The sequence below is a fragment of the Vipera berus genome (assembly GCF_964194415.1).
Source record: "Vipera berus genome assembly, chromosome: 3".
NCBI lineage: Eukaryota > Metazoa > Chordata > Lepidosauria > Squamata > Viperidae > Vipera > Vipera berus.
The window spans coordinates 142,010,437-142,025,907 of record NC_138204.1 but is presented as its reverse complement, the minus strand read 5'-3'; the positions used below and the strand labels follow the sequence as shown (position 1 = coordinate 142,025,907).

At 36.1% G+C, this 15,471-nt stretch overlaps 1 protein-coding gene across 2 annotated transcripts in view; it reads right to left on the bottom strand.

Moving 5' to 3' along the window:
* Positions 1-259: 259 nt before the first annotated feature.
* Positions 260-15,471, bottom strand: part of ZCCHC2 (zinc finger CCHC-type containing 2) — a 33,973-nt gene continuing 18,761 nt past the window's right edge. Inside the window, exons 9-14 of one of the 2 annotated variants that reach the window (XM_081324396.1) lie at positions 13,041-13,173; positions 11,215-11,279; positions 9,283-9,377; positions 6,824-6,952; positions 3,634-5,061; positions 260-2,024 (exon numbers count right to left, since the gene is read on the bottom strand). In XM_081324396.1, coding sequence (XP_081180522.1) covers positions 1,957-2,024; positions 3,634-5,061; positions 6,824-6,952; positions 9,283-9,377; positions 11,215-11,279; positions 13,041-13,173 — 1,918 coding nt within the window. In that variant the 3' untranslated portion in view covers positions 260-1,956. The remainder of the gene's footprint in view (positions 2,025-3,633; positions 5,062-6,823; positions 6,953-9,282; positions 9,378-11,214; positions 11,280-13,040; positions 13,174-15,471) is intronic. The other variant, XM_081324397.1, reaches the window with a different exon arrangement.

Sequence of the window (15,471 nt, the reverse complement as noted above, 5' to 3'; positions counted from 1 at the left end):
GTAACCTACACAGGTGGATATGAAACCCACTAAGTTACCCAGCATTATTTGTTTTCCTTGTACATTCAGAGCCAAATCTTCTTTTTGGAAATAATTTTAGGCAATAGAAAATATGTTATTTCTACCTGTATACCCCTAAAACACTCAAACCCCTATCCAAGTTAGAGATGTTCGAACTCGTCTGACTTGAAATCATGAAATGGGTAAACCGGTACAACTTCTCACTGTCATAAATAATACATTATTTTCAAAATACGATTTTTTTTGTTTTTATTGCTGTTAATTCAAGGAAAAATGCTGCATAAAATCCAATCTGTTCTAGAAATATAAGTGACCTTTCCAGTACATAACATTTCAAATATCAAAGTATATGGTAAACATACAAATAAAGAGGAAGGCAACATACTTCCTATTTACAGTACAGTATCTTAAATCACAAAGTAAGTTCCATAAAGTAAACTGGAAGATAATTGAGAATGCACGTTCACTGGTGCTTTACATCTTTATTGATCTCAGAAGCAGTCATTTTACTTAAATATGGTCCAACATACCCAGCGCAAATAATTTTTAACCAAAATAATTTCCTATACTAATTTCTTTTAAATTAAAGCTCTCTTCTACTCCTTTATTCTTTACTTTCAAAATATATTGGTGCTATAAATATAAATGCTATCTATGAATAAATGTAATAAATCAAGTTTCTTCAAGTTTAGCAATTAGAATGAATCAAAATGTTCTGACTGGTATTCATCTGCTGCATATCTAATTTTTAAAAAAGTAAAATCTACATTTTAATGAATTGTGGTATATTGAGATACACAAATATATGGTGGTAGTTCAGTGCTGATTTAAACGGTCAAAAGTTTTCTTCCAGATAAACTCAGTGCAATTTAGTACAAGTTGGCTTTGAGAAATAAAATACAGCAGCAATAAAGTTAGCAATATGACACTAACATGATCAATTTTCACACTCATTGGAATTTTTCACATTATAGTGTGATCACATAGTGGTAAATTGTCATAAGAAAGTGACATCGCTATTTGGTAGACTCTTCCTAGCATACAAATATTAAACAGATTTTTAGAATACACACAGGTTTTTGTCCAAAATGCTATACCATTTACATTCTAAACACAACACTGTAGTAACTTCAGGAGAGTAATGTTAAAAACATTAAACATCCCATTTGTGTGTCTTTTATACTGACAAGGTTGAAAGGTTAATAAAGATACTTGCTGCCGATATCCATTACAAATGCAGATATAAGCTAAGGCATTCATTTTAATTTTTTAGTCTGAATCTAACAAGTTTTAAAAACTGCAAACCAAAGTGAAAATTGTTTAATGTCTGTGTCAGAAATTTTAAAGATTGTATCATTTTAAAATGCTCCCCATCCAATTTTAGCATTCAGGCACATTAAGAACTGTATATATATTGTGAATGGTCATCTCTCAAAGAGAGCAAGCAATACCCCCATCAATTCATAAATGTAGGATTTACTAGAATTAATGAGCTGATTATCTACCCAGTCCCGTGGAGACAGGTACACTCAGCAAGATGGGAAAGAAGTTTAGCAGCATTAAGAAAAGGGAAGGGAAGGGAAACATGACTTGGGAACATAACCCAGTTTCTCCTTTTAAACCATATGGCTGTTCATCAGTGTAGTTGGAGATTAAATGACCTTTTAAAATATGCAGTAAACATCGCATCTCTCAAGTCTTCAGTGCAAAAGTCAATTAATTCAAATGAATGATTGGCTGAGATAGCAACATGCTTTACGCAAGTCAGACCAGGAGAGTAAAATTGCTTTCTTCTTTTCTAATTAGAACAAATGTTCACAAGCAATGAAAAAAAAAGCAACAAAACATAAACACACACAAAGAATCTCTCAAATCCAAAGAATTTCCCAGATTTCTCAAACTTCATTTTGGTATGTAGGCAATGTTTACTTGGTTTCAGTCAGCAGAATCCAACGTATCATTAGAAGGGGGTGGGGGAGGTGCATATCTCAATCTGTAAGTGCCTAAAATAGGAAAAAGAACTTACTAAGTCACTGCTTACACTTCATAAGGTTATAAGAAAAACTACAAAAACCCAAGGTGAATACTGTCTTCCAAAAATGCTATACTATTATCCCAAAGAGGTTCCACATGTACATAATCTATGTAGAAATCAGTTTATTTTTAAAGGAAAATCTTCGAAAGTTTCTCCTAAAGAAATAAACACACAATGGCTGCAAATCAGACAGGATACCAAATTGTGGTTTAGCTTTGAGAATAAATTTAGCATATATAGTGTTCTCTGGCTCCCATGCCTCTCTTCCCCATCCTCTCATGTAGCTTTAGAGGACTGGAAACTTCCCCTTCTGTTTTAGATTGGTCAATTTAACATGCTACCTAACGTTTGGGTTAGGGTTCAGATTAATTATCTATCATGAAAGTCAGGCAGTTTCATCAGCTATTATCCACAACTAAAGGTGAAAATTACTATCTGTGCATCTGGATCTATGTTCAGGTGATCCACCAAACAAAAACTCCTGAACCACTTGCAGCAAAGATTATGGTGGAGATAATCTGTTGAGAGAGGGAAAGCTATCCTGACTCAGCATTATATCCAAACAAACTTATAAATAACTTCAAAATCCTTGGATGGATTTAACTGTGCAATGGGGACTATTGTAGCAAATATATCTTCCAAACATCGGCTTACAAAATTGGTCTTTAGTAGTCAAGTATCAACAGAAACAAAATAATAAATATGAAAATGGATATACTTTACAATTACAAATATAAAGAATTAAGGTATAAAATTAATAACATCCCTTGCTTTTAATGGTTTAACCAACACCTCTGCATTTAAGGTAATTTTTTCCCCTGAAAATATCTCTGGTCAGTCACATTTGCAGGGAAAACAAAATCTACCTATGCATTAATATAAAAATATGCTCTTTTTAAAAAAATAAGCTGATAACGTATAACAAATGTGACTTACTTTTAAAAGCTAGGACATTTTTGCCTGACTGCTCTGAATGTACCTCTGAAATTTTGGCATCATAACTGTTAGCAACTAAACAAATACATTTAAGTTTTAGTCTGCTTTCCATCATGGTTATCAGTGAATAGGTTAACTCAAATGGTGATTAGCTATCCATGAATTCCAATATATTATTGTTGAAGCAATGTAACTCTGAACCAATTTCAAATAGTTACTTGGACCCAAGACATAAAAGTACATAGTGATTTTATACTCCTCTCATCAGATTTTCTGTGCCTAGGGATTATTACACTGCTTATTTTCAGTGCTAAGGGACATGTGGCAGAGAAACAATTTGCCCTCCCTGACAAATTTTCACTTTTTTCAGGGGTACAGTTATCTTAATGTCTTATGCCTATTCTAAGGCTTAAAACATCAAAACAACCCATAAAACAGCCGAAAGTGACCTTCAGCTGTCAAGTTTTTTCTGCTGAATTTTCAGCAATGTGGTTGGAGGCTGCAGGCTGCCTACCTCTGTAACAGTCAATCGTACATGCATACACAGACATACAAACCATAGATAGCAGAATGAGAATGGCATGGTCAATAACCAAAACTATGTGGACTTCAGAAGCAACTGTGTTGGGTGTTATGATTACCTTGTTGACTGGCCTCCATAGATGACTGCTTACAATCCTGTGCATAGTGCCCAGTAACACCACAATTATAACAGGACACATTCCCATTCTTCTTGGGACCTGATCCATTAGAATTAGCAACTACATTTGAAGCTTGATACACAGGATAAAACCCCCGATATCCTGCCATTTGCTGCATGCCATAGTTGATTGGGCTCCCCATTACTGGGTCATGCATTGAATAAGGGCCCCGAGAGAAGAAATAAGGAATTTGTGTTCCATTGGTCTGATGTCCTTGGTTGAGGTAGCTCCCATTGCAAAATGGCAGATGGAAGAAAGGTGAAACTCTATAGACTTGTCCTTGAAGTTGATTAGGATAAAAGTAACTGTTAATCTGAAGATTTCCATTGGTGCCGCAGCTACACCTACGACCACAAGAGCCACAAGGCCCAGACCCCAACTGCTGTGGGGACAACAGTGTTCCATTTGCATTAGTATTCCCGACAGCATTAATATAGGATGTACTGTCGCTCTGTGCAGTGCTGTGTGTTAAAGCCGGGCTTGGACTAGGTGCAGGACCTGGAGTGTGGGTCGGTATTGCAGGAGGAATAGTGGGCTGCACTTGACTAACACAAAGACCTGTTGTTGGAGATGGAGGTGTTGATGCCACAGTGTTCAGCACTGTTGTACTTTGATTAGGCAAAACGTTGGTAGCGTGAAGAGTTACTGGGACAGTAAAAGGAGCTGGTGGAAGTGCTGTAGAGAGCCCAGTTGCAGGAACCACTACTTTTAGATTTGGAGGCTGAGGGATCACTCCTGTGTTTCCATCGACGTGAGGCACCATTTGATTTAAGCCCATCACATGTGACACGGATTTTGAGACTGGATCTGCTGTTGGGACGGGAGATCCTGTAAAATTACTTGGGGTGTGGACTGGAATAAAGGCAGTGTTTGGCGATCCAATATTTAAGCTTCCAGTTTGTTGCTGGGCTCCATTAACTGCACAATTTTCAGAAGATGCCTGTGGTGAAGATATTTTCATTCTGTGTATCGCTAACTGCAACGCAGGGCTACCAGACTGGACTGTAGATGGGAAAAATGTGGCTGGCAAAGGGGAAGACAGAAGTTCAATGTGTTTCTCAGATTCAACCGAAGATCCCATTCCAACTGGAGCGGAATTAGCAACTACCATTCCCAAAGTTTTCCCATCAGCAGATATAGGTGGTGGCACTACCGTTTCAGGCTTCTGTGCGCTATTGAGCACAACACAGTGCAGGGCAGGCATAAATGAAATGTGTTGAAACTGTGAACTCAAAGGCTCCTCCACAGTATTTTTATTGTTTGATGTCACTGAAATTTGTGTCGATGCCTTATTGAGATCCGTAGCACCATATTCAGTAAACCTCAGCACATTTTGGTTCCCAGAATCTTCAGAATTGCTGTCTGTGTCTGTGAAAAAGGCATTAAACAGGATATTCAGATTTCTAAAAAAACAATGTTTTCTAGGCAAAAACATTACTTTTACAATTACTTTTAAAATTACAAAAAAATTATAGTAATTATTAGAAGTCAATTATAATAATAGAAAATACAGAGTTGTAAAAGCCTGCATCAATATAATAGAACAGGGGTCTTCAAACTTGGCCCTTTTATGACTTGTGGATTTCAACTCCCAGAATTCCTCAGCCAGCGGGCCTGGCTGAGGAATTCTGGGAGCTGAAGTCCACAAGTCATAAAAGGGCCAAGTTTGAAGACCCCTGTAATAGAAGGTATCATTTACAACTGACCAATAAACCTGGTATTTCAAATCACTATTACTTTCTAAAGGAAAACAGTGTGTTATAAAAAGCAATTGTATGAGAGCAACTATATGAAAATTGTGTACTTGAAATAACATCTTTAACAGATATATGGAAAAGATACATTTTCAATGCTAAGAAAAGTTTACTAACTGCATTATAAATAGGCTATCTATTTTACTTGATTTCGCTTTGGGGAATGAGAATAGTTTAACATGAGGTAGTTTATAACAATCAGGTGCAAAATGTTTTAGGTTTAGATACTTTTGAATTCAAAATGCTCCCATTCTGAGTTCAAAACAATTCTTTGAATCAACTGGTTTGAGTTATAATGGGCTGTTTCAATTTGCTTAAAAAACATTTCAAGCTTGGAACTGCCTTATCAGATTTCTCTTTAAACTTAAAATGGAGCACTTCAGTTCTGAAACATTTTCAATATCCCTAGCTTTTTAGCTTAATGTGATGTAGAATCCCACCAATTTAGTTGCTAAAACAATTGATTACAAAAATATGGCTTAGTTCATGCACAAATCCAGCTTTTGGGTAAATAAGCATGGCTTTGCAAATTTGGAAAACATGAATAGACATATTTCATCTGTAACAACTGTTAAAAATAATTAGGCTGTATCACACCAAAAGCTTGTCTATTCTCATTACAAGCAAAGCTCATGCTTCTCAATAGACTATAAGCAGGATTTGATTACATTATCTTCATTTCCACTCACATCCCATAGCTGCTGCTGAAAGCCATTCTGATGCTGTTACTGTAAGGAACAGTTATCTTGATTAATAGCCTTATCCACCTTTAATTTATTAACTTCCCAATAGGAAACCTGCAAATTAGTTATGTATGGTTTTTTTTAAAAAAAGCATATTTTGGAATAATCATTAAAGCCCACTTTTCACAAAGACTATAATTATATCCTAAATTTAAGTTTACCTCCCTCCACCTTTTTCTTTTTTCAAAACATTAATAGATTGTTTTAAGAAGCAGATGTAAACAATGCAGCTATACAGAACAGCAACTGCATGCTCTGTGAACAAAAAGTTTCGAAGACACCCCAAACATGGTTCCACAGATAAAAGTCAAAATTAAATTTGGGCATTTTGCAAGGTGTTACAATTTATAGGAACTTCTCTAAATATGTCTTGTTGTTTTTATCAAAACTATTATTACTACTACAGGACATGGGAGAAGGAAGGACAATTCATTGTCATCCTATGTATAGAATACAGTTTCTTGCATTCTCATCTATAACTTACGGTATATAACTGTATGCTGTAAACTTTCATCAAATGAAATTATTAAAGTCTATTCCTGATGACTGTTACTTGGGGACACAAAACCAAATTAAAGAAGCAGCATACTAAAGTGATTTTATATCTTCTTATTTTAAATGCAAAAATACAACCTCTGTCTTTTTCTTCTTCACTTTCAAAACTTTCCCTTCCATCATGCCGTGGACTAGAAGGAGAACTGTAACTCTCTGAAGAGGTTTCTCCACATGTGTCATTTCCAATTGTAATGTCTAAATTTGAATCTAGAAAAGATGTCATAACAGCAAGATTACTGCTAAACACCACTAAGTAGTACGCAAATCAACTTGGGGTTTTCTGCATTTTTACTTGTTACCCAAGCACCAACTCTCTGTATATTGCAGCCAATAAACAAAAAGTATAATCTAATATCAAAGGGTAAAAACCACTGGACTGCACAAAATTATTGTCACAATATATATAGTACATGGGCAGGATTCTAAAACCTACTTTTTACTAAAGAAACCTAGATGTGCCGAATAGATATTTTTTAGCTTTCTCACCCCAGACGACCAAAATTCAACATACAAAAATGCTTTTGCAATTCCCATAATTGAAAAGCAGTCTTAAGTAACATAGATGCCTTTTATTCAGGAAAAAAAAAATCAAGGCTGATATTATGCAGTCTTTAATTAGGTCTTGAAAATAAATTCTGAACTCCACAATATATTTTGTTAAGAGTTCAGATTATTCTGCTAAGAGTTCAGATTCCTGCTTTTTAACTTATGATTTGTATGTTTCCACGGAGATTGCACATTCTAAACTCCAGTCCAAAAGTAGACACTTTTTGCTCCCACTTAAAAGGAATGTCCGCACATGACTTTTTTTTTTTAAAAAAAAGGTTAACTTCATATGCAATTCCTTTCCAATTATGATGCAAAGCTTTTGTTCAAGTACATAAAATAGTTCCAGCAGGAAAGAATGACAAGTTGCATGACTGTGCAAATGACTGTGAGAAAAGCATATACTACAGGTAAGCAAGCCGTTTCATGGGCTATATCAGGGGTAGGCAACCTCGGGTCTTTTATGACTCATGGACTTCAACTCCCAGAATTCCTGAGCCAGCTGGCTCAGGAATTCTGGGAGTTGAAGTCCATGATTCATAAAAGAGCCGAGGTTGCCTACCCCTGGGCTATATGCAATTTTACCTCTATTGGCTAGTCAAAATATTTCAAATGACAATTCTGCAAAATGCTACATTACTTCTTGAAAATCCATCAAATGTATACTGTGGGAAACTCGGTCTGATCGTCCCCCCCCTCCTCCCCAGATGCATTTCTGTTCTAACAGACAATGGAAACAACCATTCCTCAATTATAGGCAGACCTATGGCAGCCATATATAAGATATTTTGGTTCAAGGAAAGCATATGAGAATAAATCTTTCTTTAAGATAGGTTTTGAGACTAATGAGAAAGAAATCCTGTAAAAAAAACCCAGTCAAACTTTCTTTTTTCACAAGAAGAGAAACAGTCTGAGAGAATTATCTTACAGTTCAAATAAGTATATTTTTGGTTCTCAGGATTCCTGTAAAACCTTGATACAGTTTACTATTTCAGATGCTTATCTTTATAAAGTTAGAATAATAGTTTGAATCGCTATTTCTTCTTTTGAAAACAGGTGTTTGGGCTAAAAACAGGAGGATAAGCTGGATAGTAAATTCAGCTTTTTGAGGGTAATGATAACGTTCGCTGTTATCAAAGCCCTATTCCAGAACAAAGGCTCAGCACAGAGCAATAGATATCTCAGTTTCTTTACTTTTTCTTCATCATATTCACTAAAGTACAGGTTACGGCCATACAAAATTAGCACTTTATTTATCAACATCTTGATACTGATGGCATTTGTTGAGCAACCTATTGTGGCATGGGTACACAACCAATTGAAATCACTGATAAACCACCACCCCCAGATTGCTGTCTTAGCTAAAATAAAAGAAAAGGAACAATCCTCCAATGAATAAGCTAGAATTCAAGAATTCAATAAAAAATGTCCTCCTCCAACTTCTCCAAGTCACCGCTCTCCTACCAACCAGAAAGAAAATGGGCATTTGGCTTTCTTTTCAAAGCAAGCCCATCCACAGAGATACGATGGGTGACTTTGGCTAGGCGTGCTCTCTAGCCCAGCCCTCTTCATAAGATTATTGTTGTAGGGAGAATAAGAGGAGGAAGAAGCATTATAGTAGGTATGTTTTCCGCCTTGAATTATTTATAAAGTTAATATAGGCAGGACAGAAATAAACAAAAAATAAAAAATAAAATAAAAAAGAAATAACATTCCTGCTTGAATAAAGGATTGTGGGCAGCAATTCCCTGATATGCCCAGTAGACCGCATGAACATGCAGAATCCATATGGGGAACTGCACAAAGGTGACTCATACTATATGAGTATCCACACGACCTGAACTAAACTGTGACTATATGTCTTGCTATCTCCCCTTACTATTCCACAAGCAATAGTATAATGCTACATATTTGCTAAGTCTATTGCCCACTGTATAAATCAAAGAAGAACATTAAAATAATCTCTAATGTGTTTGAAGAGTGTTTTGTACCTTTTGCTGTTCCCGGATGCAGGTGATGAGTATCTGCAACTCTTACATAGTTGGCTCTCATGGTTAATCTGGAATCAGTCCTCTTTATTTTATCTCTGTGCAGGATAAAAACATTAATCAAAAGGATAAGTCTAAAATTCTCTTCATGGAACCATGAATTCTAAACTTCTACTATCATCAACTTGTGAGTATCTAAAATGGCATGATATCCAGGTTGTGATTAGAACATGTCTCTAATACTTTTTTAACAATGGCAAATCTGCCCAGAAGCTCCAAAAATCACAAATGTGTACCCCATCCATCCTAGCCCTATCTCTTCTTGTTGATGCTAGACAGTTGGAACTATGAAGAACTAAGGAAGTTTTAAGATATCGCAGATCCCAAAAATCAGTCGACTTGAGTTTCCAAATATGTGAAGGGAAAAGAGAAGACTAAACACTACATTCTAAATTTAACTTTTCCCCAAATGGGCCAAACTGCTTGGCTAATTCCATTCTAGTGATAATTAACCATGTCTCTTATAGCTGTCACAGCTATAAGACAATGCAGCTTCCAACCGGGAACGAATTCCCATCGCCCAGTACGCTCACACAGAGAAGGCCTCCTCAGGGTACCGTCGGCTAGACCAGTGTTTTTCAACCACTGTTCCGCGGCACACTAGTGTGCCGCGAGATGTTGCCTGGTGTGCCGTGGGAAAAATTGAAAAGTAATTATAAAATACTTTCTTTGTGTTTATTTGATTCCTATTCAAGAGAATTACTTTATATATAGTCAATATAGGCACAGAGTTAAATTTTTTAACATTTTCTAATGGTGGAATGCCTCGTGATTTTTTTCATGAAACAAGTGTGCCTTTGCCCAAAAAAGGTTGAAAAACACTGGGCTAGACAATGTCGGCTTGCGACCCCCAGGGGAAGAGCCTTCTCTGTGGGAGCGCCAGCCCTGTGGAACCAGCTCCCCCCTGAGCTTCGGATGGCCCAAGATCTCCAGTCCTTTCGCCGCGGCCTCAAAACACTCCTTTTCCACCTGGCTGACCTAGACTGACAGGGATTTTAATTATATTTACAATTCTAACTTTATTCTTTAATTTATTTCAAATTTTATTTTTAATTTACTGTACAGAGACCTTTAAGTTTTGATGTTGTTAGCCGCCCTGAGTCCCTCGGGAGATAGGGCGGGATATAAATCCCATTAATAAATAAATAAATAAAACCACAGAAAAGCTCCCTATGCAAGCCCAGAATAATACCTAAATGCAGCTACTTGGCAATAACAGTTTGCTTTGTAAGTTACTGCTAAATCAAACTTAATAGCTCTGCTAATCTTCTCTGTGCTGCCAAAGCGAGCATGTAAATCAAACTTAATGACTTGGTATGTTATGTAAACCTGCTTGTCATGCATCAGTGGTAATAATAAGTATCTGAAAAGAGTTCAGTGATGGTTAATTCTACAATAACCAATCTTTTAAAGCCCCAAACAAACTCAATGAAATTCTTCAGGAAAACCATCATATCCAAGTTGTCCATAATTATGAAAAATAATATAAGATCATTTAATTATTTCTGTAATATGACATCAATTTGTCCACAGGCAATATTAAAATTAAAAAAATATTAACTCCTCAAACTTCTATTAACTAATTAACGTGAAGCAAACTCCCCCTTGTGTTCAGTCAGAAATTTACTATATCCTATTACTTATAATTTTAAGCTACATTTGTCAATTTTGTACATGCTATTCTTAATATATATGCATTCCCCCCCCGTCTAATATTGCTAGCAATCAAGATTATCAACCATAATTATCTGAATTATAAACATTCTTTTTTTTATAACAAGATAGCAACATAATTGATTTCAGGGAGAATAGACATATATGGGGAAAACCTTTAAATAATACTCAGTTTCTTTTAAAAATCAAATTAACACCTACTTTTCGGGTTGTTGTTTTCCTTTTTTTTTGCTTAATACAGGCAAATTCCTTTTCTCTCCTGCCTGCTAGATGATATAAAAAACAGATTAGAAGTTTTTCATCTGTGTACAATCTCACTTAAAAATGTAACATTGGTTGCATTTCTTGCCTTAATGTGTAACAGTTGCCAATTGGCTATTACTTTAGATGCAGCTATAAGCCTTCAAAGAACTTAACACTGTCATTTTGGTATATATGCACAGCAAACCTCTCTCTTTTGTATTATATAAATGAAAAAAGATTTCATCCTCTCCTACCGATACTAGAGCATTTAGATACAACCTGAAACAACAAACTCTTTAAGGCACATAATATCATCTCGCCTCTGTGCACAATCTTTGAAAGTCACACACTTCTATTTTTGAGTAACGAAAGCTGGATGTCATTTGTCAGGTTGAGGTCTGTAACATGTTTGTATGTATCTCATATACCATATGAGATAAGAAGTTCAGCCACAGAGTGTTATGCGTGTAAGAAGAACGGGAGAGTGATTATGTTTTATTTGTTTGATATGTTTAGTCTGCTTGCAATTTTGGAATTGTCAATTCAATCATACCATCTGAAAGATAAACCCATCGGAGAGTAAATAGTTATAAAAACTTCAACAGTAATCAATACTTTCATGAAAACAACAATTCCCATTATATGCTTCCAGGTGAATTATCATCAGGCCATATGCTTAATACTGCCCAGGTGTACTAAGACATTTATTTATATTAATTGGACATATATTTTCAGAGCAAGATGATAGTTTACTATTTAACCTCTTTGTATATTCATGAATTCAACTTCTATATATAGTAAACCTGTTGGTTAAATTGCAGATCTACGCAAGACAAAGCTACAAAAAGGTCTAATTCATTTTTTATTTTTATTTATTCATTATTTATTCAAATCATTAGTAATGAAATGGCAGATTGTAGGAATCATATAGCTTCGTAGAACACTGGAAGATAGCCATACCAATCTAATTTGATAGAAAAAATTGGCACCATCCAATCCACAAACCATACATGAGTTAGCTATGCTGGAGGGGGATGGGGAGGGGTAATTATTTCTCACCCAGTTTCAGATAAGAAATAGCACTGCCCAAGTTAAAAAAACAACAGAAAAAGATCCACATATCCAGATGTGTTAATTTGCTACAGTCTAGCACAGACATGTCAAACACAAGGCCCGGGGGCCGGATCTGGCCCACGAAGTGGTTTCATGCGGCCCGTGAAGCCATCCTGGAAACAGTGAGGGAACGGCCCCCACTGCCTTGGCCCTGGCCCAGAGACCCTCCTTCTGCCAGAGACCCTCAGATCTGTCCCACTCCTGCCCAGGCCCCCATAGGCACCCTTGATGTGAACGATGTAGAGCTGGCCACGCCCACCCAGTAGGCCATACGCACTCTGGCCACGCCCACCCAGTAGGCCACGCCCACCCGCCCCCCTGAGGGCAACCGCAATGCTGATGCGGCCCTCAATGAAATTGAGTTTGACACCCCTGGTCTAGCAAAAAAAGAGATTGAAATGCCCCTATTCTAACTAGCCTACTCCTTTATTTCTTTTTTTTTCATGAAATAATTATAAAATAAATACTAATCTCCTACCCAACTTACATATAAAAAAATTACTGTGGGAAATTATCTGCCTTAGAGAGACGACAAATTTCTACTGCAAAAAGCTAATATTTTAAAATGAAACCAATCAATTCAATAAGTCTCACAAACCATTACACTGCTTTCTATGCAGCTTTGCTGTCATTTTCTTGCCTAGTTTTTCTAAGATGAAAAAAAATAATACCTGATCAAGTATTGCGCAATGCTCTGGATGCTGCTGTAGAGCCCAGCCTTTTCTTCTCCAGTCAGCTACACCATTATATTCAGAATGTGTCATGTCAAAACCATCCAATGAAGAACATCTGGAATTAATAGTGCTGTTGTAAAATAAATAAGAAATTATAATTAAACACACTGCTAACTTTTCAACCATCCAAACCAGTGGTTCCTTATTCGGGATAAATTGGGCATATCCTGGGCTAAAGCATCCGGTTTGGGACTACTGCTGCCAAGACATTTGTGTGTTTTGTTTTGTTTTTCAATTTGTTATGGGGCATTATTTGAGACTAAGAAAGGGGGTAATTGGGTCAAACTGTTTAAGAATTGCTGATCTAAAGTACTTTTTCCTCTAGAAAAGTGATTGCTGTTTACCTTTAACTGTGGAGCTTTGGGTGATTAACTGTATATACACAAATTTGGACGTGCAGATTATTATTTCAGAATGATCCTGTACTGAGCTTTATTATATAGTAGGCATACCCTTATCTCACTTTTGTGAATAGTTGCTTCACTAGCCAATACAGATGCCCTGAAATATCGGACAGGAAATACTTATAGGACAGGAAAGAGAAGTATTTTATGTATGCAGATGCCCATTTGAAGAAACACAACTATAGTCATTGTCCTGTCTTAATCGTGATGCAGAGACTATAAAGAGCAGTTGAATTATTTTTTATGTAAAAGTGAGATTTCAAAACTACTTTCAAGAGACAAATTAGGCCTCAGTGTACTGTCTTGATTCTAATGTATGTTAACTTTACATCCTTGTGAAATTTTATTAGCTGACTTGATTATCAGAGTAGAATGGTACAGTATAAATTATACAATTCATATAAAGTCACCAGAGTCTTTCTGTTTGCTTACAACATGAAAAGTTAGGTTTCTTATGCACTAGTATTATAGTGCATGTGCTGGGTGATAAAAAGTTCCTATGCCTGCTTTGGTTGATGTCAAATATGGTTGTCGTAGCCAGTTGTCTGATCTATTGGCTTTATTGGCTCACATAGTTCCAGAGCATTATTACTTTATTTAACAGAATAACATAGTGCTTACAATAAAAGATTCCCTGAGTACAATTCATGATAATTACAATGAAATTTATTCTCAGTCTAAATTTACATTCTGCAATTACAGAATACTCAGTACTTGGAGTTCTTGGTTGAGAACTCAGTTGAGAAGATATATATTTTTTAAACAGAATAAAACTTTCAAAAATACCAATGACCATTCCAAAAAAAAACCAACTAGCTGTATCTGTAACATTCCAGGCAATTTTTGATATTATGAAAGCCAAAAAAGGTTCCTGGAATAGAGCATAAGCATAGAATGGTATAAATGTGTACATTTCTACAGAACAAAATTAATCTTTGATATGAAATGATGGATTTGATTTAATTTCCTCAATTTTAAAGAATACTACTATTTCTTAGCTTTAATATTACATTGAAACAAGCTAAGTACAGGTAGTCCTTAACTGACGTTTAGTGACCGTTCAAAGTTACAATGACCCTGAAAAAAGTGACTTGACCATTTTTTATACTTACGACTAGTGCTTTTTTTGTAAAAGAAAAAGGTGCCGGAACTCACACATGTCATAGAACCCGCCTTGCCTACCCTACAAGGTTCCATCTAAAAAAGGTGCCGGAACTCCATTCTGAGCGTTCTATGAGAAAAAAAGCCCTGCTTACGACCATTGCAGGCTCCCCATGGTCACATGATAAAAATTCAGACACTTGGCAACTGACTCAGATTTATGGCAGTTGCAGCGTCATGGGATCCTCCTTTGCAACCTTCTGACAAGCAAAGTCAATGGGGAAGCCAAATTCACTCAACAACCGTGCTGCTAACTTAACACTTGCAGTGACTCACTTAACAGCAAGAAAGGTTGTTAGATGGGGCAAAACTCACTAAGCAAATGTCTCACTTAGCAACATAAATTCTGGACTCAATTGTGATTGTAAGTCAAGGACTACCTATATGTTCTATTCTGGGCTCAACTGGGTAGCCATTGTTTTGCAACTCTCAAGTCTGAGATGGTATAGGTTCTCCTGCTTGAGCAGGGGGCTGGACTAGAAGACCTCCAAGGCCCCTTCCAGCTCTATTCTATTCTATTCTATTCTATTCTATTCTATTCTATTCTATTCTATTCTATTCTATTCTATTCTATTCTATTCTATTCTTCTATTCTATTCTACATTATGAATTAAATTTCAAAACAGGATTCTCCAATTATGCCTAACTTGTTTACTTTCTGTACCCACAAGGAAATTTCAATATATTTATTTCCCACCTTTATTTTTATAAATAATTCAAGGTGGCAAACATACATAACAGTTTACTGTTTTCCCAAAACAACAAACCTGTGAGGTGGGTTGGATTGAGGGAGAATGACTAGC